The 24,868-nt window shown below is 43.8% G+C and overlaps 1 protein-coding gene across 2 annotated transcripts in view; it reads left to right on the top strand.

Annotated features, from left to right (window-relative positions):
• The first annotated feature begins 880 nt into the window (after window positions 1-880).
• Window positions 881-24,868, top strand: part of GALNT15 (polypeptide N-acetylgalactosaminyltransferase 15) — a 47,684-nt gene continuing 23,696 nt past the window's right edge. The window contains exons 1-4 of one of the 2 annotated variants that reach the window (XM_006133244.5): window positions 882-1,232; window positions 1,425-1,988; window positions 11,980-12,146; window positions 14,829-15,033. In XM_006133244.5, the coding sequence (XP_006133306.3) occupies window positions 1,426-1,988; window positions 11,980-12,146; window positions 14,829-15,033 (935 nt within the window). In that variant the 5' untranslated portion in view covers window positions 882-1,232; window position 1,425. Of the gene's footprint in view, window positions 1,989-11,979; window positions 12,147-14,828; window positions 15,034-24,868 lie in introns of both variants that reach the window. The other variant, XM_006133245.5, reaches the window with a different exon arrangement.

The following is a 24,868-nucleotide window of genomic DNA, read 5'->3' as shown; positions in this document are numbered from 1 at the left end:
CTGAAAAGTCATGAGAGTGTTTGTTTAAAATAACTTTGAGATTTTTTTTTAAAATCTGTCTGGTTCCTGTACCTTTAAGGTACACTTGATTTAAATTTTCAGGCTTTTCTCTAAAACTATAAGCTGTATATGTTTTTAAATACCAAATCAGAAATTATCTTGTAATCACTTGCCTCCAGGAGCTGAGGCTTAAAGAAAACTACCAAATAGCACAAATCTTATTATAAAATGGTGATTTTTGGCCCATATTGGGGCCTTTCCAGGTTGAGAGGCACATGATTCTGTGGGATGTGGCGTTGATAGTCTCAGCCTATTTCCTATTCTCATCTTATTTAAAAAATGCCCCAATCAACATCAGGTAGGTGTTGTTAGTAGTAGCATCAAAGAGACCACAGACACCCAGCTACCCTTTCATCTCCACAGCTGGGCCTTCCAGATCAGGGTTGTGTGGCACATTAGTGCCTGTACTGTTGCTGCCCAGGCGATATCTGTTTTATGGACTCCAGACTGCAGGTTTGGTAATTCAGCACATTTTGCCAGCACTAAAATGACTAAAGAGATAAATATTTATTGCAAATAACAATACCAGTATGTTCCAGAGGCAAGATGTTAAACATTTAGCATTCAATATACCATCTATTAATTCAACACTTTGTTCAGTTTAGTCTGTCATTCAGGGATATCCCCAGTTTAATAAGGATATTCTGAACTAGAATCATGGGCAGTTCTTGATTTATTTTCCAAAACAGCGTTTTCCTCCTTGCAGTGCACCTCCAACAGTTTCCTGCAAAGTTTTGATTTGATAGGACAAGAACAGTGAGGGCATTAGGACCAAGAGAATTGCTCTGTTATGTCTGGCAAAGGGTTCCCTGCCTAAGTGCTGTAGTTATGTGTGAAAGAGAGTCGAGGACTGACTAGTTCTCATCTGTTGATCACAGTTAACTTGGAACGTCAAAACAAGGGAAGTTGTCAGCTCTGCTGCTTGCAAAGATAATATCCCTGCAGCCCAGGCAGCAATTGGAAACTTAGCAGTGGCAGGAAATATTCTGGAAGGAAACTATAAAAATGGATTTTACTTTTATTCTTTCTCAGAATTAAAAATGAAAATAAAAACCACCTTTTAATAAGCTTTTTGGTCAGCTAAATATATTCTTCCATAGATTCCTACTTTCTGGGATTCTGTATAGTAAAGGACCTCCTTTACCTAATTGGATCTATGTTATTGGTTATAAGTAGGTATCTTTTTTTATTTTTGTCTACAACTACAGGGAAAAGTATGAAACAACAGCAGTGAAATGGGGGGAGGAACTTCTCAGCAGATAGCAGTAACCAGGTTTTTGCTGCAAAGAAGCCAGAGAGCTGGGCTGTAAGAAATATCCAAGGGGTATTTAACATGCCTATCTGTATTGTTTTGCTACCAACAGTATGTTATTGAAGAAGAGATGCAGATATGGACCACGGAAGGTTTATTTTCTCTTGTTGTTGCTGGTGCTGGGTTTTCTGCTGCTGATGGTCACAATTCTGAATCCACCATCCCGGGACCTGCACAAAGAGGGGACATCTCAGCCATTAAAGGTCAGCTCCAGAGAAGGGTATCAAGTGGCATTTCCAGAAACCCAAGAAATGTTGGAGACTCAGGAGGAGAGCCAGCAGTACTATCCCATGGAGGGGTTATCCCCTTTCATCTCCCTCCGAGAAGACGAGCTGCTAGTGGCCATTGAATCACCCACAGCCAGGAGAAACCACAGCAAGGCTAGGAAAGGATACCGAATGGTAAAACAGCAGAGGAAAAGGCAGGAGGAAAAGACTGATGTCAAGCCAAGGAGGGACCAAGAGTCCCAGCTCATGTCCTTTTCCCTGCAAGATGCAGAAGAGGCTGATGGGGGTGAGCAATTGGCAATCTTTGGCCTGGAAACTCATGGCTTTAATGAAGCGCTCAGTGAGCGGATTTCTCTGCGCAGGGAGCTGCCTGAGGTACGGCATCCTTTGTAAGTAAAACATCCTAATTAATTCCTATGAGAAACCTGACCCTTCTCAGTTGTCCCCTAAAAACCTTTCCCTTGACCCCTGAGAAACCTAACCCCTTTCTATCACATTGTCCCCCTCACCTGGATCAAACAGCCAGAGGAAATATATCCTTTCCCCCAAAATCATGTCCCCTTCCCAAACTCCATGCTACAGATTGGGACCCAGAAACAGGATTCAGAAATTGGAGCTCAAACTAGTAAGACTCACCCCCTCACTCCTCTTCCCATCTCCTTAGGTAACTTAGGGTGCAGCATTGTAGTTCATTATATCATCCCCTGGGGATACTGAGAGCACAGCAAATGTCATAGCAGGAGCGATGAGAGACACTTGTCCCATTTCCTCCCTTTCTTAAAGGCTATCAGTGTGGGAATTTCTGTTTTTTAAAACTAGACCCTCAGGCTCAAGGTGAAAATACGAAGTGACTCTGGGGCTCTTGAAAACTGTATGTCTGGTAAAAACTATAGCAACTTATAGAAATTATTGGCCGGGGGTGTGGGGAGACTTCAAATAATGTGCCAGAGAGACAAGCTGGGTGAGGAATATCTTTCATCAGCCCAATTTACCAGACACTCTGGGTGTTCCAGTCCCAGCAGAGAGGGGAGAACAGGTGCACAATGCATTAGAGTGCAAGGCTATGTTATTTGTAAAACTCTTTTGTCCCGTTTATGTACCGCTCCTGCCCTTTCGCTTTCCCTAGCAGAGGTAATTGCCCTGCTTCTCCCGGGCAGCCAACAAGTTCTGACTTTTAAACCTGTGAGCGCACTTCTTGATTAGCCTGCTCATTTAATGAGGTGTGGGGCGGCCTCTGCTGGCACATGAGAGAATGAGAAATTGTTGCAGGTGACTGGTCTATTTAACAGGTGCCAGGGCCAGTCAGTGGTGCTGTTTAGCCATCTACTGGTAAGTGAGAACAACTGGGCTGATTGGTCTCTGATGCATGCGAGCCACACTGATGAAGTGTGCTAGGTATAAAGTGCGCTGTAAGGGCCTTATTTAAGAGTCTTTTGTTAAAGAATTGTGTCTACTTAGACTTATTTGTGTACTGTCATCTTCCAGCTGATGTCATCCTTTGTTCTCAGAGTGCTTCATATGTTGGCAATGGCCCAGATTCTGCTGTACCTTCTGCTGACTGCTTGGGGACCAAAGTAAACAAAACAACCTAGGCCAGTGGTCCCCAACCTTTTGAGGTTGTCGGGCGCCAGGGGGCGTGGCCGTTTGCCCACCCGGTACCAGGGGGTGGGGACACTAGCGCGCCCGGCGGCGCCCCCCCTTGCCGCATGCCCGGGGGCGGGCCCCCCCCAGCTGCGCGCCCGGGGCCAGCGCTCCCCCCCCCCCGCCGAGTGCCGCGCGCCCGGGGCCGGCACTCCCCCCCCCCCCGCCGAGTGCCGCGCGCCCAGGGCCGGCACTCCCCTCCTCCCGCCGAGTGCCGTGCGCCCGGCGCTCCCCCCCCCCCCACCAAGTGCCGCGTGCCCGGGGCCGGCGCTCCCCCCCTCCCGCCGAGTGCTGCGCGCCCAGCGCTCCCCCCTCCCGCCGAGTGCCGCGCGCCCGGGGCCGGCGCTCTCCCCGCCGCGCGCCCGGGGGCGGCGCTCCCCCCCGCCGCGTGCCCGGGGGCGGCGCCCGCCCCCGCCGAGTGCCGCGCGCCCGGCGCTCCCCCCGCCAAGCGCGCTCCCCCCGCAAGTGCCCGTGCGCCATGTGCCCGGGGCCACGCCAGCCCCGAGCACCTGGCGGGCGCATTGAAATGGCGCCCACGGGCACCGTGTTGGGGACCACGGACCTAGGCGGAAGTCAGCACTGAATTACACACATGTGAATAGTTATTGTGGGCTGGCTTGGGTGTCATTCTGGATAGAATCTTGGTCCAAAAATAATTTAGTTCCTTGGTGCCTGAATATTTTGTAGTACACTTGATGTGAACAGAATGCTTGGACATTTTGATGCATGTCCAAGGGGCTAAACAAGTGTGGATGTGTTCGGTATTTGTTGCCACTCAATAAAGCAATACAATTATTTTCTATAATATTCTGTCTTCTCAAGGGGATGGTTTTGTGTATACCCTGAAGGAGCTGATGATACCACTAACACTGGAAAGAGGATATAGAATAACAACAAAAATCTCTGGACCTCCTATGTTTCATCTTGTTTGTTCAAATTGTAAGCTCTCCTCTGTATGTCAAGGAATTCATATGACCCTCATCACCATAGTATTTGAATACCTTCCAGCCATTAATTAATTGTATTTCATCACACCCCTGAAAGGTAAAAAGTATTCCCATTTTACTCATGGAGAGCTGAGGCACAGGGTAGATTACAGGGTTATGCCCTGCTAAGAAGACGTAGTGAACAGTTAGTCTGTGCATCAATTGGTCTTGATGGGTGAGGTTCAGCCTAGCCAGGTAGGTAGTGGAGGACAGAGGGAGCATGAGGCCCCTTTCTGTACACATTACTTTAGGCAGAATAGCAGCTCAAGAACTCACTCCTCCTCCCATTATTACTCCTGCGGGAATTCTGTGCCAAAAAATGTTATGTACACAATAATTTTAAATTCTGCAAAATGTTGCATCTTTTATCAAAATAATGCAATATAATCATTCTGTTTTCAATTCTTTCAGTAATGTATTTAAACTACAATACAACGGGAGTGTAGAGCATTGGAGGAAATCCCCAATTCCCTTTCCCTAATAGTAATGTAGGTAGGTTTTCACCCTTTATTTCTAGTTATTAGGTCTGCAAATGTATGCAGTCATATGCTCAGTGTTACAGCTGAAGAACAATTGAGGACTGGGAATCAAACTCAGACTCAACATTTAAATTGGCTACTGACCATCTCCAGAAAAGGAAATAGCAAACACTTAATGGATCATATTTTGATAGGATTTTTTTTCAGTCCAAAAAGTTAGACTAGGTCTAATCATAAAATCAACATAAGTATTTATAAGGTCATACTGTCCTTTATACTACGTTGGCAACGTAGAGGAGCCTTAAAACATTTCTTCTGGGGGCTTTCACAAAGACAATTGGAACAATTCTCTAAGGAGGCAGGCTGCTTTATTCTGCTCTGCCTGATGGGACAGAGCCTGTCCCATACTTACCTCTTCAGAAACATCCCTATGCCCTTCACCTCCATGCTGAGTGTGCTGCAATAGCAAGCAAGAGAGATAGAACATCTCTCTCTTTCACATACACATGACCGCCCAGCCTCCCTTCCCCCTGGTATTTACACCACTACTGTCTGCCCTTGGCAGCCAAATCAAACTGCGTGCATGTATGTGGCTGCTCTTGTGGCTTCCCTTTGCTTCCTCATCAGAAGTCATTTTTCTGCAGGGTAGCAAAGAAATCTGCGGGGGGGGGGGGGGGGGGGAGGCATGAATTCTGTGCACATACAGTCACACAGAATTCCCCCTAGAATACATTATTGTCTGGGGTAGTGTGACTCCAGAATATGGGGGTAATGGGGAAACAAAGCAGGTAAAACCAGGGCTCTACCTTCCTCTCATCTGGCTACTTACGTGAGATGGGTTATGTATAGGCTCACCAATCGGCAAAGGAGACAGTTGCCCTGGGGCCCAGTGATTCAAAACTGAGGAAACACAACTGACTCTAATTAAACATTTTAAAACAGTAAATGTCTAAGCACAGATCTGTGGCATAAGTAGGATATGTCATGGTTGACAGATAAATTATGAGTTCAACTTACATGTGAAAAAGCATTTTGATTACTCTTGTAGACCTTACTCCAAGATCTTACTAGAAAAACTACATAATTTACCATAACCCATTAAGTATATTCTCTATAATCTGTAATGATACTTATATGGAATTATTTCGTGCAGAGCACGTTTTCTGTCATCTATATACCCAGCAAGATTATTGTTTGGCAATGTGACAAATAAATATCTTGTCAGCTGTAGGGGAAATCTCGCTCCCCTGGGGTACAGAGCCCCCAGAAGGGTCCGAGGCTGGAAGTCAAATCAGTGAGACAGGAGAGAAACCTAGAAGGAAAAACTTTATTATGCATGCATACAGTCTGACAGCTACCAGAGAGCAGTAGCAGCCAGCATTGAGAGACAGTTTCAGGGATCCTTTATACAGTATGCTCAGACAGTTTAGTTGTTGATTGTTTTCTTTAACATATCAAAGTCTCAGCAGAAGTACTCTGAGATGTTTCTGGTCACACCAGGGCTATGTCTAGACTGCAAGCCTCTTTCAAAAGAGGCTCTTTCGAAAGCATCTTTCGAAAGAGCTTCTTTCGAAAGAGAGCGTCTAGACTGCACGGAGAAATTTCGAAAAAGCGGCTTGCTTTTTCGAAAGAAAGCATCCAGTGAGTCTGGATGCTCTCTTTCGAAGAAGCCCTATTTACATTGAAGAACGCCTTCTTTCGAAAGAGGAACTTTCGAAAGAAGGCGTTCTTCCTCGTAAATTGAGGTTTACCGCCATCGAAAGAAAAGCCGCTTGAGTCTGGACGCAGGGGAAGTTTTTTCGGGAAAAGGCTACTTTTCCCGAAAAAACCGCTGAGTCTGGACACAGCCCAGGAGTGCTAGAAGCAAGTTTCACAGTACACAAAGCCACATGAGAACCTGAGTGAGGAGTCTACAAGGCAAACTGTGACAAAGATAAGGGTTTATATGACAAATCGTGACAGACTAGGAGTATCCATGAACTTGAGATAGGCATTGTAAGGGTCTTGATTAGAGTTAATTTGATTTCTCTCTGATACAGCGAGAGAGGCCTGGAAAACTTTTAACCCTTACAGCAGTTTTCTTTTAGAGAGTTTTGATTTCCTGCATACTCCCCCCTTTAGACACAATTGGAGTTATTTGATTTTTTCTCCCACAGAGCTCAATAAATGTCTTCATAGGGGCCAACAGACTTGCCAGGCCTCCCACTCTCCCCCCCACCCCGCCCATTGGTGGGCCTGATTGTCAGTGGGGAAGGATTTAAGTGTCCAATTTCTATAAAAAAGTTAATTCCGTCAAGAGTAAACATGAAATTTAACAGGCTAATGATGCAATGACTGAACATCTTTAGGAAGACTTACTGTCATCTCACAGGATCAAACATATATTTGCATTTGAGATTACCTTGATTTTTACCAGGGTTCTCAGCCACTGCTACTGTGGCGGTGGCCAGAATCCCAGGCTGCTGAAGCACCGTGTAGCATGCTCTGGATAGCTTTGACAGCTGCCTTGTAAGGGGGGCAATGCTAAGGGCTGGGTGCCCCATCACCACTCCTGCCCAAAGCCCTGCCCCTTCTAGGAGCATCGAGCCTGCCCTACCTCAACTTGTCCCCTTTGTTGAGGACTGTCTGAAATGAGATGGGAAAGTCTTTTGGCAGGGACGCTACCTAATTATTGTGTGGCACCTTACACACACTTGCACACTGCAAAATAATTACAATTAATAACCTCCACCTCTATATATTTCATCTACTAACAAATCAGCATTTGGATTTATGGCATTTGTCTTAAGAACATACTCCTAAGAATGCTGTTCCTTGGAGCAGAGGGCAAACTGCTGCATTGTCCATTGCATTAAAGCAGAGCACTGGAACAACAACATGCTTTTAATTTAAAGATTACATAGCTCAAACGAAACAGAAACCAGTGCCTGCTGGTCACTGCAGCCCGCACGTGCTCTGTCCATAAAGCCCTGGACCTTAAGTGGAGTGTAGCCCCTTTGACCTCTACCTCAACACTCCACAACCTTTCACATTGCTCTATACAGCCACCATGCCTTGCCTATCCCTGGTGGATGTCTATGGCACTTTTCAAAACGGGTATGAATAGAAGTTGTGGGTCTCGGCCAACACACCCTCCACCCTCTCACTAAAATTTATTGATAGAACAAAATCATACCTCTTGTAATCCCATTTACTTCTCTGGCTGGGGAAGGAGCATGGGCAGGGTGCTCTCATTTGTCAGGATCCTGAAGGTACAAATGGCCCAAACCTGCCCATATTTTTGCCACATTTGAGAATTCCTGCTTTCAGCTTGCCCAGGTACAGTTTGCATCCCCTTGGACAGTGGAGGTGAGTCAAGTCTGTCCTCTTGACTTTCTGGCAAGGGTCTATCCACAGACCACTGTTATTCTCTCTTAGAATGAAGTCAAATATTATGAACCTTGGCAAATGGAAACATACAAAATGTCTAATTTTAAATTACCCCACAAAACAACAGCTCCCACCCAGTGCTGCTGGGAATTGAATCTCCATGAGATATTTTTCTGGAGCTGAATGGAAGTCTCATTTGGCAGTGCCTTTGCCTTGTCTGAATTCATGTAGCATTGGCCACAATTCAGTATTATTCACTTCTCAGGTTAGACCTCCCGTCCCCTTATCAGTCATGATCTTTGCTTGTTTGAGATGTTCAGTCAGTAAGGGGGTTCTTCATTACAGTCCGTGCAGCTACCCCTAAGTATAGAAAAAGAGTTGCATGAGCCAACAGCCCCATTAATTTAACTGAAGTCTAATTATCTGTATTTTTGTTCCTTGCCAGTCACCATGGTAACTGAAAGGCTCAGTACCTAGGCTTCAGTCTAGCACAATAATTTTCAATCCTTTTCCAAGCAGGATCCCCAAAATAGCATCAACTTTTTTGCCATGACAACACTACTAGCTGCAAAGCATTGTGGGATTGTGGCAAAAATCCACAGACAGCTATAGCAGTACTGTTACTCCTGGTTCAGGGGCTGCATCAATTCTTTGCTTTCTCTTCCCTGTCTCTGGATACAGTTGTTAAATCAGATTCTTCTGTTTGGAAACACAACCCCCCCCCCCTTCAAGACACAGGATTTATCCCTTTTCTCCTGGCTTGAATGACAATGCAAAGATTTTTTTTAAAAAATGGGCTATATTGATCCAATTGCCTTTAATGAAATTACATCAGAGATCAGTTTGACCCAACAATTGGCCTTGAGTAGTTTGCAGAACAATAGAACTATATAGTTCCCATATAATCCTTATGTAATACTATGGTACTTCCAATGAGGATTCATTTCTATTAGGGTACGTCTACACAGCAGCTTTATTTTGAAAGAACTGACGTTATTTCAAAATAATAAAGTGCACATGTACACAGCAAGCCGTTATTTTGAAATAATTTCGAGATAGTGGACTTCTTACTCCCACTTCTGTAACCCTCATTTCACGGGGAGTAAGGGAAGTTGAAGGAAGAGTGTTCTTCCTTCGATTTCTTGCTGTGTAGACAGCGCCAAAAGCCAAATTAAGCTATTTCGATGTCAGCTATGCAATTGAGGTAGCTGAGATTGTGTAGCTTAATTCAACTTTTGCCCTGAAGTGTAGATGTGCCCTTAGAGATTAAATTAACTAGACAAATTAAAGCGAGTCTATATGAAAAACTGAATATTTTAGGCCAAATTTTCACACTGGGATGAGGCATACCTGGGAGGTCGACAAATGCCTTTGATGTTGACTACGGAGCGTCCAGACTACCGCGCTGAGCCGCCAAAAAGCTGATCGGCTCAGCGCGGCTGCCATTTAAATTTAAATGAAGCGGCGATTATTTAAATTGCCGCTTCAATTTCCTATGCCAGGTAGTCTAATCTACATGCCTCTGTCGCCAGAGGCATGTAGTCTAGACGTACCCTTAGAGTTGTGTGAGGATGTAATCATCTAATTTACATTAACTGCAGTGGTAGCTATGTGGTTTCCAGGAGTGAAGTTCTGGCCTCATTGAAGTCAATATCAAATTTTCCATTGACTTAAGTAGGATCAGGCATATGCCCCAGGTCACCCAGGGGAATGCTGCACCAGATCAAAACAGTGAGCCCTCTGGTCAGTCAGGCCAATACCAAAAACCTGAAATGTAGGAGCAATAAACCTTGAAGTAGACAATTATGGAATAACCTGCCCACTCAGGAAGCCTTACCTAACATTAATAGCTGGGTTACAACCCAAATCATAACACTTTTTGAATGTATATGCTTTTCAGAAAAAATATATATACTGGAAGATTTACCCAGCACTGCTCAGGTCCTTAACTCAAATTTTTTTTTCATTTAAATAATTGCTCTGGGGCAGGGTTCAGGATAGGGGGTTTAGTATGCAGGCTGCCCCGAGAGGAAATAGGACTACCTGAGCCTTCTCTCACCGCAGCAGCTTGGGGAACAGACAGACACACAGACAAACTATCTGAAATATATAGTAGATAGCTGTCCCTTTCTCCACTCCTGCCCCTTGCTGCCCCAGTGGAGTGATAGCTATCCCAGTCCCTCTCTCCGGCCCTTTATTGCCCCAGTGAGCATTATACAGTGCAACTATCTCTGCTACCAGAGCTCTCCCTTTCTGTTTTATGATAAACAATCACATTCTAGGACTGATCCATTGTCCAGGCACAAGCACAACCAAACCTTTGCCTAGATTTAAGGTATGATAAGAGGAAGCTGCATACCAAATTTGGTGCTCTTTGCTCTTACCAGAGCCCTTGAAGAGAGACACAGAGGCTACGTCTACACTGGCCCCTCTTCCGTAAGGGGCATGTAAATTTCAGCAGTCGTCGTAGGGAAATCCGCGGGGGATTTAAATATCCCCCGCGGCATTTAAATAAACATGGCCGCCGCTTTTTTCCGGCTTTTAAAAAAGCCGGAAAAGAGCGTCTAGACTGGCCCCGATCCTCCGGAAAAAGCGCCCTTTTCCGGAGGGTCTTATTCTTACTTTCAAAGTAAGAATAAGACCCTCCGGAAAAGGGCGCTTTTTCCGGAGGATCGGGGCCAGTCTAGACGCTCTTTTCCGGCTTTTTTAAAAGCCGGAAAAAAGCGGCGGCCATGTTTATTTAAATGCCGCGGGGGATATTTAAATCCCCCGCGGATTTCCCTACGACGACTGCTGAAATTTACATGCCCCTTACGGAAGAGGGGCCAGTGTAGACGTAGCCAGAGGGTATGTCTACACTACCCCGCTATTTCAAACTAGCGGGGTAATGTAGGCATACCGCAATTGCAAATGAAGCCCGGGATTTGAATTTCCCGGGCTTCATTTGCATAAGCCGGGCGCCGCCATTTTTAAATCCCGGCTGGTTCGAACCCCGTGCCACGCGGCTACACGCGGCACGAACTAGGTAGTTCGAACTAGGCTTCCTAGTTCGAACTACCGTTACTCCTCATACCGTTACGCCTCATTTAAAAATGGCGGCGCCCAGCTTATGCAAATGAAGCCCGGGAAATTCAAATCCCGAGCTTCATTTGCAATTGCGGTATGCCTACATTACCCTCCTATTTTGAAATAGGAGGGTAGTGTAGACATACCCAGATGGACGGATGGACAGACTCTCTCATATACATATAGTTACATTATGTATATTAAACCTATCTAATGTAACTATAAATGTTTTTACTATCCATATAAATGTCTGATCTTTCTTTAATCATACTAAGTTTCAATAATATCATATGGCAATAAATTACACAGGCTTTATGCACTGTGTAAAGGAGTAGTTTCTTGTATCCATTTAAAAACTGTTGCTTTTCAATTTCTTTGGCTGCTCTCATGTTCTTGTATTGTGGGACTAGGAAAACAGGAGCACCTGACTGACCTCTATAATATTCATTACTTTCTATCTTTTTTTCCTTATTTGCCACCTCTTTAATTTAAACAGTCCAGTGCTTTCAATTTCTCATCCATACTTGTTACCTGCCTGGACCCTTTCTATGTCAGCTGTCTTTTTCAAAGTAGGATGACCAAACCCAAGCACAATGTTCCAGGTGAAGGCAAACCATTGTTTTCTATAATGCCATTATAGTATTTTCAGTATCCTATTCATTAGACAGCCTAACAGGTTGTTTGCTTTTCAAACAATCACTTTAAAGATTTGGAGCTGTGTGCAATGAAGTAAGGGTAGATCATGGCTTTCAGACGCAGAGAAATTGATGTGTTTATAATAAGTTTTTAAAAAAAGCATTGCAACATTCCCTATCATGCCTCTTTTTCTATACATACAGCTGTCTGCAACAGGACTATGACCCCAATCTGCCTACTGCTAGTGTCATCATCTGTTTCCATGATGAAGCCTGGTCTACTCTCTTGAGAACTGTGCACAGTGTTATGGACACAGCCCCGAAGACCGCTCTAAAGGAAATTATCCTTGTCGATGACCTCAGTCAACAAGGTATCTAGCTCCCTTTTTTCTCTCCCTAAACTCTATTTTCAAGCTCTAGAAAGGAGGTGGTAATGCTGCATGACAGATTTGGAGAGAATGGGACAAGGAGGACCCTCCAAATGTGAGCTAAATATAAAAAGATATGGTTGCCAAATTTTACTTTTCCTCTCCTAAAATTCAAGTTCATCTTAAGTTTGAAAGTGTTAATTTCCCCTCGGTCATGTCCAACAGTTTTAAGGCCTTTATTTTTAAATGAAAGCACAATATGCAAACCTTAAGCTACCCACTGGTATGGTCCCATTCTAATGATTTCCAGAGTTAGACCTTACCTGAAGCCTGGAATAGAAAACTCAAAATTGCCAAAGTAATCCCAGGTACTTGGCAAAGCTATGGCTTTAGTGAATACCTGTAGTTACTCATTCTGATCATCACTCTGCATGTTACTGAGCATGCGCTGCAAGGTACTTACTGAGTACTTTAAACTGTCACTGAAACCAATGGGAGAGGAGCTCCCATTGCTTCTCACAGGAGTAGGTCAGCATCTTACACAATTGATCCCCATGATTTTCTTATATTATTGTGGGACTCACTGAGAGTATTTTCTCTTTAATTAATTTATTAATTGTGATTAATTTACTAGCTTTCTAACATGAACTCTAGTTCTGTTGCACATGGAGAGATGAGGACATTCCAGCTGTGTCTGTTTGCTGAGGCATTTCAGTCATTAACCATTGAAATCAGGAGTGTATCAAAAGATTAGCAATCATACTACCTCTCTTCCTCTCTCTAATTCTCCCTCTCTCTCTCGCTAACTTCTTTTATAACATCTATTTGGGATATTTGCGGGGGAGGCTTCTGGTGATGATGAAACAGAACCAAGAAATATCCCATAATTTCAATCCAATACTCTTTTGTACTTCAAGAAGATTGTTGCTGATGTTTTGTCTCTCTGATTAGCTGATGCTTTGTCTTTCTTTAGCATTTGACAACTGCCTGATTTTTAGACTATAAATTGCATTCTACTTGGCAGGAGCTGTGGTGGAGCCTGGCTTTAGCATTGTAACTCTCTCACTATCCGGCATTTTCTCCAGCCTGCAAACCATTTTTGTGGCTCTTTGCCGCACGTTCTCCCATTTTTCAACTTCCTTTTAAAAAATGTGAACCACCAGAGCAGCACAGTTTTCTTCTATCACTCTCACCATGGCTGTTTACAAAGAGGTGAAATCTCCTGTTTCTATTCACTATTCCATTCTTCATAGAACCATTGATCACAATGGCCCTTTTTGCCACGGCATCACACTAACAGCTCATGCTCAATTGTTTTTCTGCTACAGCCCCTTGACATAGGACCTTGCATTTGGCAGTATTAAAACATATTTTATTTGAATTTGCCCAGCTCACCAGCCATGGTGCATCTGCATGATTGCCCTGTCCCAAAGCTTCAGAGGGGTAGCTGAGTTAGTCTGCAACAGGAAAAACTTAAAAAACAACAAATAGTCTAGCAGCACCTAAAAGACTAACAAAACATGTAGATGGTATCATGAGCTTTTGTGGGCACAGCCACTTCAAATGACCAGAGTGTTAGAAGTGCAGATCCCAGAATAAATAAGGGGAGGAGGAAGGGGGAGAGGAGAAGAAAAAAACAGAAAGAAAAGGAGGGAAAAAAAAGAGACAGTGAGTAGATAAGCTTCAGAGGGGTAGCCAGTTAGTCTGTAACAGGAAAAACGTAAAAAACAACAAATAGTCTTGTCACACCTTAAAGACTAAATAGTTACAAGAAGCTGATAAGAACCATTAGCACCTCCATTGATTGGGAGGTTAAGTCATAGGATGTGGAAGGTATGTCCCAGTCATTATGTCCCATTCCACCAATCTTTGTATGGACCACAAACTTTAATTACCAGTGATTTTATATTTACTTTAAGATCAGTGATGGAGGTGCATGGACCCCAAACTAATCTCTGCACTGTTGGAGACATCCACATTTCATGATGATTCCCCACTTACGAGAATACTATTTGAATCTGAGGAAGTGGGTCTGGCCCACAAAAGCTCATCATCTAATAGGCCATGTTGTTAGTCTTTAAAGTGCTACATTGTCCTGCATTTTACTATTTGAAATGTCTCCGTTAATCAATTCTCAATCAATTTAATGTGCGCTTTTAAAATATTGGATCGTGCTAATTTTTTTTATGGGAATGTCACGTGATACTAACTTTTTACAAAAGTCTAAGTATATAACATCCATGCAGTTACCTTTATCAACTCCTTTCACAACGATGTCACGTGGGGAGAATAGTTTACTGCACTTCTTTCCGGGAACCTGCACACTCCTTTCAGTATGCCCATCCAGATCCACTGGCTGACTTGTGGACAGGCAAAACAATTGATCCCTTGTTCCTTACCCAATTTCTTCAGAAAGGGACACAGTATAGCCCCTATGTTCAGAACTGCCACCTAGAAAAGTCTGACATAGCTGGTTAGGAGCTGAAGGTGAGGCTCTGCTCTCCTTGACTCCCTGCATGGCTGAGAAGGACAAATGCAAAGTTAACCCAGAAATCATTTTGCTAGCTGAGGAGTACAATTTTGTACCAGAAACGGTTGTGGATTTTTCGTTTGTTTTGTTTTGTTTTATTTTGGTGATAATTTGAATCAATGCTGAAATGTGTATGATTATTATGTTTATTGCAGGGCATCTGAAGTCTGCCCTGAGCGAATACATCTCCAAGCTGGATGGTGTGAAATTGATCAGGAGCAACAAAAGGCTAGGTGTCATCCGGGGTCGTATGCTGGGAGCTGCAAGGGCAACAGGCGATGTGCTGGTCTTCATGGACTCCCACTGTGAGTGTCACACAGGCTGGTTAGAACCCCTGTTGGGCAGACTAGCCACTGACAGGTAAATATCCCTTTGGGCTTAGTGTACAAAACGATTAGATGCTTTTTAGAAGGGAACGAGTCACCACAAAGAACTATGATCTTTGTACTATTTAGCTTGTTTATAATACACACGCTTATTCTAATTCCTGCCAAAAGGACAGCACTCATAACCTTCCAAATTTGTTTTTGCCTGGGGTTTTCGTGGTCTTCTCTTCTCTTTATCCACACTGTTATTTCACTTTTATTCCATGTGCATTAATCTGAAATGTAGAGGAGGAGGTAGATCAGGCAAGTAATAAGACACACTACCAAACCCTTTCTCCCTAGGGCTGCCTTCAGGGAATCCAGCCTGCATCTGTAGTATCTGAAATGCATTAGCATTGGTGCATATGGTGACCAACATGAAATGAGTTGGTGATCCCAGACAGCTAGCATCAAATGACAAGTATCCACCCGAGAAACCACTACAACAGCTGGCATTATTTGCAGCACTTGCTGGCTGTCTCCATGCTGAGGCCAAGAGTTGAATAGATACAGAGGCTGGATTATCTTCTCCTGTGAGCTGCTCCTTCAAGGTCCAGGCTGATGCCCACTGACAAGGGTTGGGTGGGAAGGGCTGCACTGCTTTACCGCTGCCTAAATCCTAGTTATTTCATCAACCCTAAGTTCGCAAAGACCAAATACAGATAATGCATGGCTGTGAATTCAGCAATCACCAAGCACTACAATGAGATTATACTACTGAAGAGCTTCAAGAATCACATGCGGCAATACATATTCTTCAATAAAGAAATAATTCTGAAGCCACTGAAAAGTCAATGTTTGACCATCAAATTCTGTAACATTAATGGTACACTGAGGCTGTTTATAGTAGAAGAACTGCTGAGGGGCTGAGAGTGTATTTTGAAAAGAGAAGTAACATGTCTCCTCTAAAACACTAGCTCATTAAGTAACCATAGTGAGATGCTGTAAACAAGGCTGTTCAGAGGCAATGAAATGGGCTGCTTTTACTGCTGACAATGACTGCCTTTAAATTCATTCATGTGAGCTGCTAGAGTTGATTGCATTGTTCAAATGCAAAATAAAAGGTGCTGCAAGTATGTGGGAGGCAATACTGTTATAGTCCGTGTCTGCCCGTTTCTAGAAAGGTCTCCCTGTGAAAGCAGATTACTTTGTCTTCTTCTGGGTTATTTGAGGCCCATACTGCGGAAAATTCATAATGCAGAGCAGTGGTCTCCAACCTTTTTAAGCATGAGATCACTTTTTTAACTTAAGTGCAATCCAGAATCTACCCAAACCCAAACGCCTTTGCCCCGCCTCCTTCTTGCCCCTTCTCCAAGGCCCCTCCCCTGCTCACTCCATCCTCCCTTCCCCACTCTCTTTTATCAGGCTGGGGGTAGGAGTCTGGGGTGCAAGAGGGATTCAGGGCTGGGGTGGGGTTTGAAATCCGGGCTCCAGCTGGGCACCACTTACCACAGGTGGCTTCTGGGTGGTGATGCAGCTCCCAAAAGCCCCCCTCTGCTCTGTAGAGATGGGGTACAGGGTGCAGGGAGGGGCACCCTGAAATCAGCACCCCCCTTTCCTCTTCTTTCCATACCCTGCACGGCAAGCAGGAGGCTCCCAGGGGTGAAGGGCACCTCCAAAGTAGAGGGCAGGGCTGCACAGGAGTGCTGAGAGGGGCAGATGAAGTGCCAGCACTCGATAGCCTCCGGGCCAAACTGTCAGGATCACCTGTCAAAAGCACCAAGATCTACCAGTAGATCATGATCTACTGGTTGGCAACCACTGATGTAGATGTACCCTACAGAAAGCTTTAAAGGAGAGTCACAGGGATGCAGTGCTCCATGCCACTTCACAGAGGGACTACAAGAGCAAGAGAGAATGCATGGCTCATGGCTCCAATGGCACAAATTCATGCTATATTGATTCACTAGCAAAAACTACATGTGACAAAAGAGTGAGGAAACCACCAATGCTTCACCCAGGCTACGTCTACACTGCAGAGTTTTTGTGCAAAAACATGCGGAGTGTCCACACTATGAGCATGTTTTTGTGCAAGAAAAAGTGCAGTAGATAGTTAGAAGACAGGGCTTTTTGTACAAGAGTTATTCTTCTTTCTATGAGGAATAAGCCTTTTAGTGCATGTGTAGACAGACAACAGGGGTTTCTTGCACAATAAACCCCTATCGGAAAAAGCATAGGTGCTCTGATGGCTGTTCTGTGAATGGCCATGTGGCAGGGTCCCCCCTACCCCATCCTCTCCTCCCTGAGATTAAAGCAGGCCCACCCAACTCGCAGACCCTGAGGCCTGGTCTGGGGGGTTTAAAGCAGGCCCTGAGGCCTAGTCCAGTAGCCACAACAGGCCCTGAGGCCCAGTCCAGCATCCGCAACAGGCCCTGAGGCCCAGTCCAGCATCTGCAACAGGCCCTGAGGCCTAGTCCATGCCCTGAGGGGCTGGAGTAGGGGGGTCCGGGCCCTCCCTCTCCACCAGACCCCAACCCAGGGTCCTAATAGTGGTGGGTGGTTCCCACCACTGGCTCAGCGGGGGGTCCTCCCCGAAACGCGCCGAGCCCACTGGGGTTTTCCCTGCCCCTTGCCCTGGGTTGCTTCCTACCACAGCCTTGTGGCCAACGGAGACCCCACCTGGCGATGCTGGGCTGGCGGCGGCGGCAACATCAGCTGGTCCCATGTCTGGGGCCGCAGCGCAGGGGATGTCCACTGCAGCGGGGCGGGTGGCCCCCCGGAGTCGGCGTTGGGGCCGTGCTTGACCCAGGGATGGTAGCAGCAATAGCGGCGGTCCCTCCGGCTCTGAATCTGGCAGCGGGTCTGGCTGTGGCTGTGGCCCTACGGCTGGGGCTGGAGCTCCTTCCTCCCTGGCAGTCTGCCCCAACTGAGCAGCCCGGCAGCCTTTTATAGTGAGGCTGCACTGCGAGCATGCCCGGTAGGGCTGTGGAGGAGGGGCGTATTCTGCCCAATAAACGGGCTCCCTTCCCTCCTGCTCAGTGCGGAGTAGGCTCGCCCCGTCACAGGCCATCACTGCTTTCTTGCGCAAGAGAGTCCATGGCAGTGTGGATGCTCTCTTGGGCAAAAGCACATGGCAGTGTGGACATGCTCTCGCGCAATAACTTTTTGCGGAAGATCTCTTCTGCAAAAAGTTCTTGCACAAGAAACCTGCAGTGTAGACATAGCCCCAAAGGCTCCCATAGTGGCCATGGTGCAGCATCATTGGTGCCTGGTGACCCACAGGAAAGGATTCCGACCCCTGTGGAGCAGACCAATAACCCTTGTGCAGACCCCATGTTCTGATCGTTTACTCCAGTTTTTGCAGAGAGCCAGGATCTAGTCCTGAGTAAAGCTTCAGGATTTGCAGCCCATGAATAGAAGTATAGCCTTATGTGGAAAACAGTGGAATGCCACATGACCCCTTTTAAATACCATAGCAGAAGCATTCCTGTTGCAAGCAAGGGAGCATGGTCTAGTGGTTAAAACACAAGACTGTCAATCAAGAGAGCTGGGGTCCAGGCTTTGTTTTGCATTAACTTGCTAAGACAGTTGGCAAGTTTACTTTTTCCACCTGCAACAATGGTGCTACACCATCTATCTGATGGGAGGGGGTTAACTTATTGATTTTCATAAAATGCTTTGAGGTATTTGGATGGAAGTGCAAGGCATTAATATAATAAACTTGAATTAATTAAGCAGGAGAGAAACTGTGAAATAGAATCCATATTCACCTTCTTATACAATAGCACTGAAAAACAAGTAGAAAACAAGGTTTCACTGACTCATAAAACATCCACTTCTTTTCCTCCTGGAGCACTAATTAAGCTGTCACTCTCACTCACTTTAGCTGTAAAAGAAAGTGCTGTAGCACTTAATCAGCTACAGAAAGTGACTCAACTGCCCAAGTTACATACAGCACTTCTGATGCCTGAACTTTAGCAGAAGTTCCAACCAGTAGCGATCCAATGTTCTTCCTGATCTGATGAGAAAGAAAGAACAAAATAAATTATATAAATATAATACAGAGCTGGGCAATAATTTTTGCAGGGGGGCCACTCCAAGAATTTGGTACATGGCTAAGGGATGCACTCTTCCATGATATAAATGGAGAAAGCACAGGAACTAGGATGGAGATTCAGTGCAGAAGGGAGTTTGGGGTAGGGAATTGGTATGTAGAAGGGGGTGTAGGGTCTGGGATGGAGCTTGGATAAAGCAAGGGGTTGTGACCTGGGGCAAGAGATCGGGGAGTAGGAGGGGGTGCAGGGTTTGGGCTGGGGTTTGGATTCAGGAGAGGATTCTGACATGCAGGATCTGGGAGAGAAGGTTGTGATCTGGAGCAGGGGTGCAGAGTGGGGAGGCAGGGATTTGGGGTGCATGGTTTGGGAGGGGGTACATGGATGCAGGAGCAGGGAGTGTAGCCTGCCTGTGGTACCTGCTGGGTTGTTGGCTAGGAGCTGCCTAGATTAGCACCTCCCAGCCAGAGCCTGCCTTTGGCACCCCAGTCCCTCACTCCCCCCAACTCTCTACTCCTCCTCTTGCACCCCTGCTCCACCTAACAGGAGATGTAGAGTATTTGAGTTTGGCTCTACAATATGGCTCACCAATTATTTAAAAAATTGTTGTTAAATACAATTAAGAATTATTACAGCAACTGAAAGTTGCCTTGTTGGCTATTTGCTGTTGTTAGAAACATTGCCAGTGGGTGCAGGATAAGGTAAAATAGTTCTGTTGTTTAGAAAATTTGTGTGTAAGAGGTTTATGCTAATTTAGTATGTAGGATGTAAATATTTTCTACAAAAATCAAGAAATCTCTTTTTGTGTGGCCTGCAAATTTCAACTTTCCAGATTCCAAAATTCACACACAGCTGCTACTTGCCTTCTCACATGCACAAAGAAACATCAATTTATATTCCCATTCTCACACAATGGTACTAGCTCAGCATTCATTTCAGAATACTTTTCCAACACTGACCTTGCTTTTAAAGCCTTCCACATACTTAGTCACCTGAAGCTATGCAGCTGACCATACAGGTTTGTCTTTCTTCCTGCTACTCTTTTAATGCCCTTTACTTGTCTAGAATAATGCTTAATATGTTTTGCACTTATATAGTGTGTTAATCTGAAGATCTCACTGCATTTTACAAAGGTGTGTAATACATATGTCTCCCATTTTACAGGTGGGAAAATTGAAGCCAATTTAAGATGTTAAGATCAAAAGCCAAAATTTTCAACTATGGGTGGTCAAAGTTAGGAATAACTCATGAAAAAGGTCTGATTCTTAAAGAACAGAGCACTCAAACAGCTCCCATCTGACCTCAGCACCTCTGAAAATCAGGCCACTGATTTAAGCAGTGATCAATGTAGATTTTGATATTTAGTACCCACATTTGAAAATGTTGACTTCAGAGACTTGTATGCCACAGTGGAAATAGATTTTCTGGAATGTTTAAAAAACAAATTTTGATTTAGGACTTCATCTAGCAAAGCACTTCAATGCATTTAACTTTAAGTATGTGAATAGAACCATTGACTTCAAACGGGTTTGCACATGTTAGAAGCTAAGCCCACAGCCTTAGCCATTTCTGCTCGCGGAAGTGTCTTTTCAATCTTATTAGCCCCACCTCATTTAAAACCTTCTGCAGTATTTTTTTAAGTTTATCCTACAAGGTGATTTCAGTAGAAATGCAGGTGCTCAGAAAGTGCCCAAAGGCAGATGCTTGCCCCAAATTTGGACCTGAACAAGATAACTGAAATTTACCCTGGATTCCTGAGCCATCTCATTTTTGTAGGAAAAGACCCACTGTGAGAGAGAAAAATACAGTTGTTTTCATTACTTGTGCTCATTTAAACAATCTACTGTATTCCCTTCCCAGCAACACATGGTACAAATCAATACAAAGCCCTTCTTAAAGTACCCTACATTAAACTTAAAAGCAGATGTGTTAATTCATTCTTCTTTTTCCTCTTATTCATATTTTTACAAGAAAAGAACACAATGTCCACAACTTACAAAAAGCACGAGGGAAAATATTTCATTTGCAATTGTACTTGGTTTAGAAATTGTCAAACAGGAAGCTATGCTTGTTTGCTTTCTTGTAGGTCTCATGTGCTTCAGGCATTTGAAATATTCATAAGTTAATAATGCCCCACTGTCACTGGACAAAGCACTGTTGCCAGTTCTTTTTGAGTTTCCTTCCTCTCCCCTCCACCCCTTTTCCTTCAGATTCCAAGGAGTAAAATTAGCAGCTGTCTGCCAGCACGAACATTTCATTTCAAAGTTCCGAGAAGGTGCTGACTGTCTGCCAGCTACTGAATTAAGAACAAAACAAAATATTCCAACTTTCGATTACCTTTGGCTGAAAATGTGCATTTCTTACCATGCAAACACTCAATCCACCATTGAACACACAGAAAACAGATGTTTTAAAAGGATGCACTTGTATCCCACAAAAGATAAGGCAACACTTGATTAAAATAATTGGATATTGATTCATTTCACTGACTTTAAAGCTGCTCGACTCCATGTTTATGATCAGAAGGACTGTCTAATAATTTGAAGTTTGAATCCTCAGCTGGTGTAAATCAGTGCAGCGCCACCGGTTTCAATAGAGCTACTCTTACTTATGCCCTCTATTTTTAAGACACCGGTATCAATTTGTAGTTCATATCATGCATTTGGAAAAACAGGTTACTGGGTTGTTTTCGCTGAAGAATTTGAGGCAAGGTGCAATATGTCATATCCAGTGAGTTATGGTCAAGTGTCTTCCAGGTGAAAACTTTTTATTTAATACAAAAGTCCCTTTTAAAAACTTGCTTGTTTTAGTTTTATGTTAGTCCTTTCCATTGTTGAACAAATTTTAAACAACCTCCCTTACTCTGCTTCTAACACATGAAGGCTACATCTAGACTGGCATGATTTTCCGGAAATGCTTTTAACGGAAAAGTTTTCCGTTAAAAGCATTTTCAGAAAAGAGCATCTAGATTGGCAGGACGCTTTTCTGCAAAAGCACTTTTTGCGGAAAAGCGTCCATGGCCAATCTAGATGCGCTTTTACGCAAAAAAAAGCCCCGATTGCCATTTTCGCGATAGGGGCTTTTTTGCAGAAAACTAATCTCTGCTGTCTACTCTGGCCCTTTTGCGCAAAAGTTTTTCAGAAAAAGACTTTTGCCCGAACGGGAGCAGCATAGTATTTCCGCAAAAGCACTGACAATCTTACATGAGATCGTCAGTGCTTTTGCGGAAATTCAAGCGGCCAGTGTAGACAGCTGGCAAGTTTTTCCACAAAAGCGGCTGCTTTTCCAGAAAAAGTGGCCAGTCTTGACACAGCTGAAGTGCCCACATCTACAAGGGCACATCAATTGCATAGCTGAAGTCAAAATAGCTTAATTTGGCTTTTGGTGCTGTCAACACAGAAGGAAGTCAAGGAAGAACACTCTTCCTTCAACTTCCCTTACTCCTTGTGAAATGAGGGTTACAGGAGTCAGAGTAAGAAGTCCTCCATCTTGAAATTATTTCAAAATAAGAGCTTGCTGTGTAGATGCACACACTTGACATTACATCGTCAGTTATTCTGAAATAACGCTGCAGTGTAGACGTGCCTTAAGTGATTAGGCTAACTTGTGTAAAATGTTCACAATACTTGGTTGTTTTGGAAGCATACCTGGTTTATGATTGGTTTGGTTCTGGTTTACTGATTGGCTAAGCCCATTCCAGGTGGTGCAGAAGTTTTGTTTGCATAGCACTGGGGGTCTGGATCCAATATGCATATTTAAAAACATACACATACATATACAACATATCGTCAGAAAGGACCATCCCCTGCAACCATTACTGCTTTAATCCCATTAAAGTCAAAAGTGTTATTGGAAGATTGGGCTCTTATATTGGCAACAAATTAGAGAACTAGATCCACAAAACAATGAAATGTAAATGAATGGAAAGTATAATAGGAAGAGAACCACACCAATACCACACCTTGAGATCCAGAATTTTATCTCAGTTATACCAGTATAAATCCAGAGTGACTCTGTTGTCTTCTATCAGAGGGGTAGCCATGTTAGTCTGGATCTGCAAAAGTGGCGAGGAGTCCTGTGGCACCTTATAGACTAACTGAAGTGGAGCATAAGCTTTTGTGGGCAAAGACCCACTTCGCCGCTTCTGTTGACTTCTGTTCAGTTAGTCTAGATCAGTGGTTTTCAACCTGTAGTATGCAGACCCTTGGTGGTCCACAGACTATTGTTAAGATGGTGACTATGAAAATAAAATTTCAGATCCCAGAAAAGACATTCCATTTTTCTGATCAATCCTTGGGTATGTGAATATTCCTACCTACAGGACAAACTTGGAAGTATTGTTGTTACTAGAGAAGCCCACAGTTTACAACTGTGACTCATGCTGTGTCAGATGCTTTGCTGAACATGTGCAACATGTATAGCTGAATTCTGATTAGATTTCAGTCTAAGATTTCTAGGGTAGGTATCCTCAGACAATGACTGTAATTTCCAAAAGAGTCCACACCTGCATTGGAAAATTTTTAAAGGTCTGCAAATGACCAAAAGATTTAAAATCATTGCTCCCGATTTACACAACTAGACATTTGATAAAATTCTGGCCTTCTAAGACAAGGGTCTTTGAAATTTGTTTATTCTAAACAATTTCCCATTTGTACTTCTCTTCCTAATTGCTCTACAATGAAATCTTATTCTAAAATAAGCTACCTTGCAAAAATATTTAGACTAGAAGCAATAGATTCCTAGTGCCAGCAAAGTGAAGCAACAGTGTTAGTTCCAAGTATAGTCATCAATCATATTTTCACCCAAGCAGCTGCAAGAGGCTTTGAGGTATGTATGCTGAAGGAGCACTACAGTAGTAATTTTTGTTCTAAATGTTGTACACTTTGCTACTGCTTGGCACTGAAATTATAGTTTTATCAACTGATTTATTAGAGTTATATGATGCTCTTTATGTTTTGAATTTTAGTCATGCAAGATGTATTACATTTTTAGCTTCATCTGGCTATTCCTTAGTAAAAAGGAAACAACAACAAAAAGCATGACTGAATCAATTAAGTGAACACAGCTATAAACGATGTTCAATTTTAGCACATCCCAGAATAAGTTGGCGATTTTTCATTCTGCCTTTTTCGTTTTCACTGGTGTTCTCAGTGGAAGCCTCAAGATTTGAAACCAGCTTTCATTGGAAAGACTTCAATTGGCTTTGATTTGAATGGAATGCTGTCATCCTGAATTCAAGGAAATCTTTCAGGATCAAAAGGATCGAATTTGCTCGTTTGTATTGTGGTAACCTAAAACTGCCGTCAAGTTTAGGACTCCATTATGTTAGGTGCTGTACAAATATGTAGTCTATAATATGGTATAATAATGCTTCCAAAGAAAGGGAAGCCCCTTAGCCGACCACCTCAGAATATTCCTAGCCCATTGTGCAATGTGGTCATAGAAAGATTCCTTCCTGAACCCTAATGCAAATACTGATGCCCTGAAGCATGACAATGAGTTACTTGGTCTTAACCCTGTATGATTACAAATGTTATATTTGGTCATAAAGTTATCTAATCCAGTTTATAAACCCAGTGCTTGTCTCTGTGGGTATGTCTAGACTACATAGCTCCTTCGACGGAGCCATGTAGATGAGTTTTCACGAGGCATAAAGGATCTGAGGACAAAGGGTTCTGGGGTCGGCTGATCCCCGTCTAGACTACCGTGCTGTGCTGACAAACAGCTGATCGGCACAGCGTGGGACAGCCATTTTAATGTAAATGAAGCGGCAATTATTTAAATTGCCGCTTCATTTTGCTATGTCTAGTAAACTCATCTACATGGCTCCATCAATGG

This window comes from Pelodiscus sinensis, chromosome 2 (assembly GCF_052426305.1).
Source record: "Pelodiscus sinensis isolate ZL-2025 chromosome 2, ASM5242630v1, whole genome shotgun sequence".
Taxonomy (NCBI): Eukaryota; Metazoa; Chordata; order Testudines; family Trionychidae; genus Pelodiscus; species Pelodiscus sinensis.
This window is presented reverse-complemented; position numbering and strand designations above follow the sequence as displayed.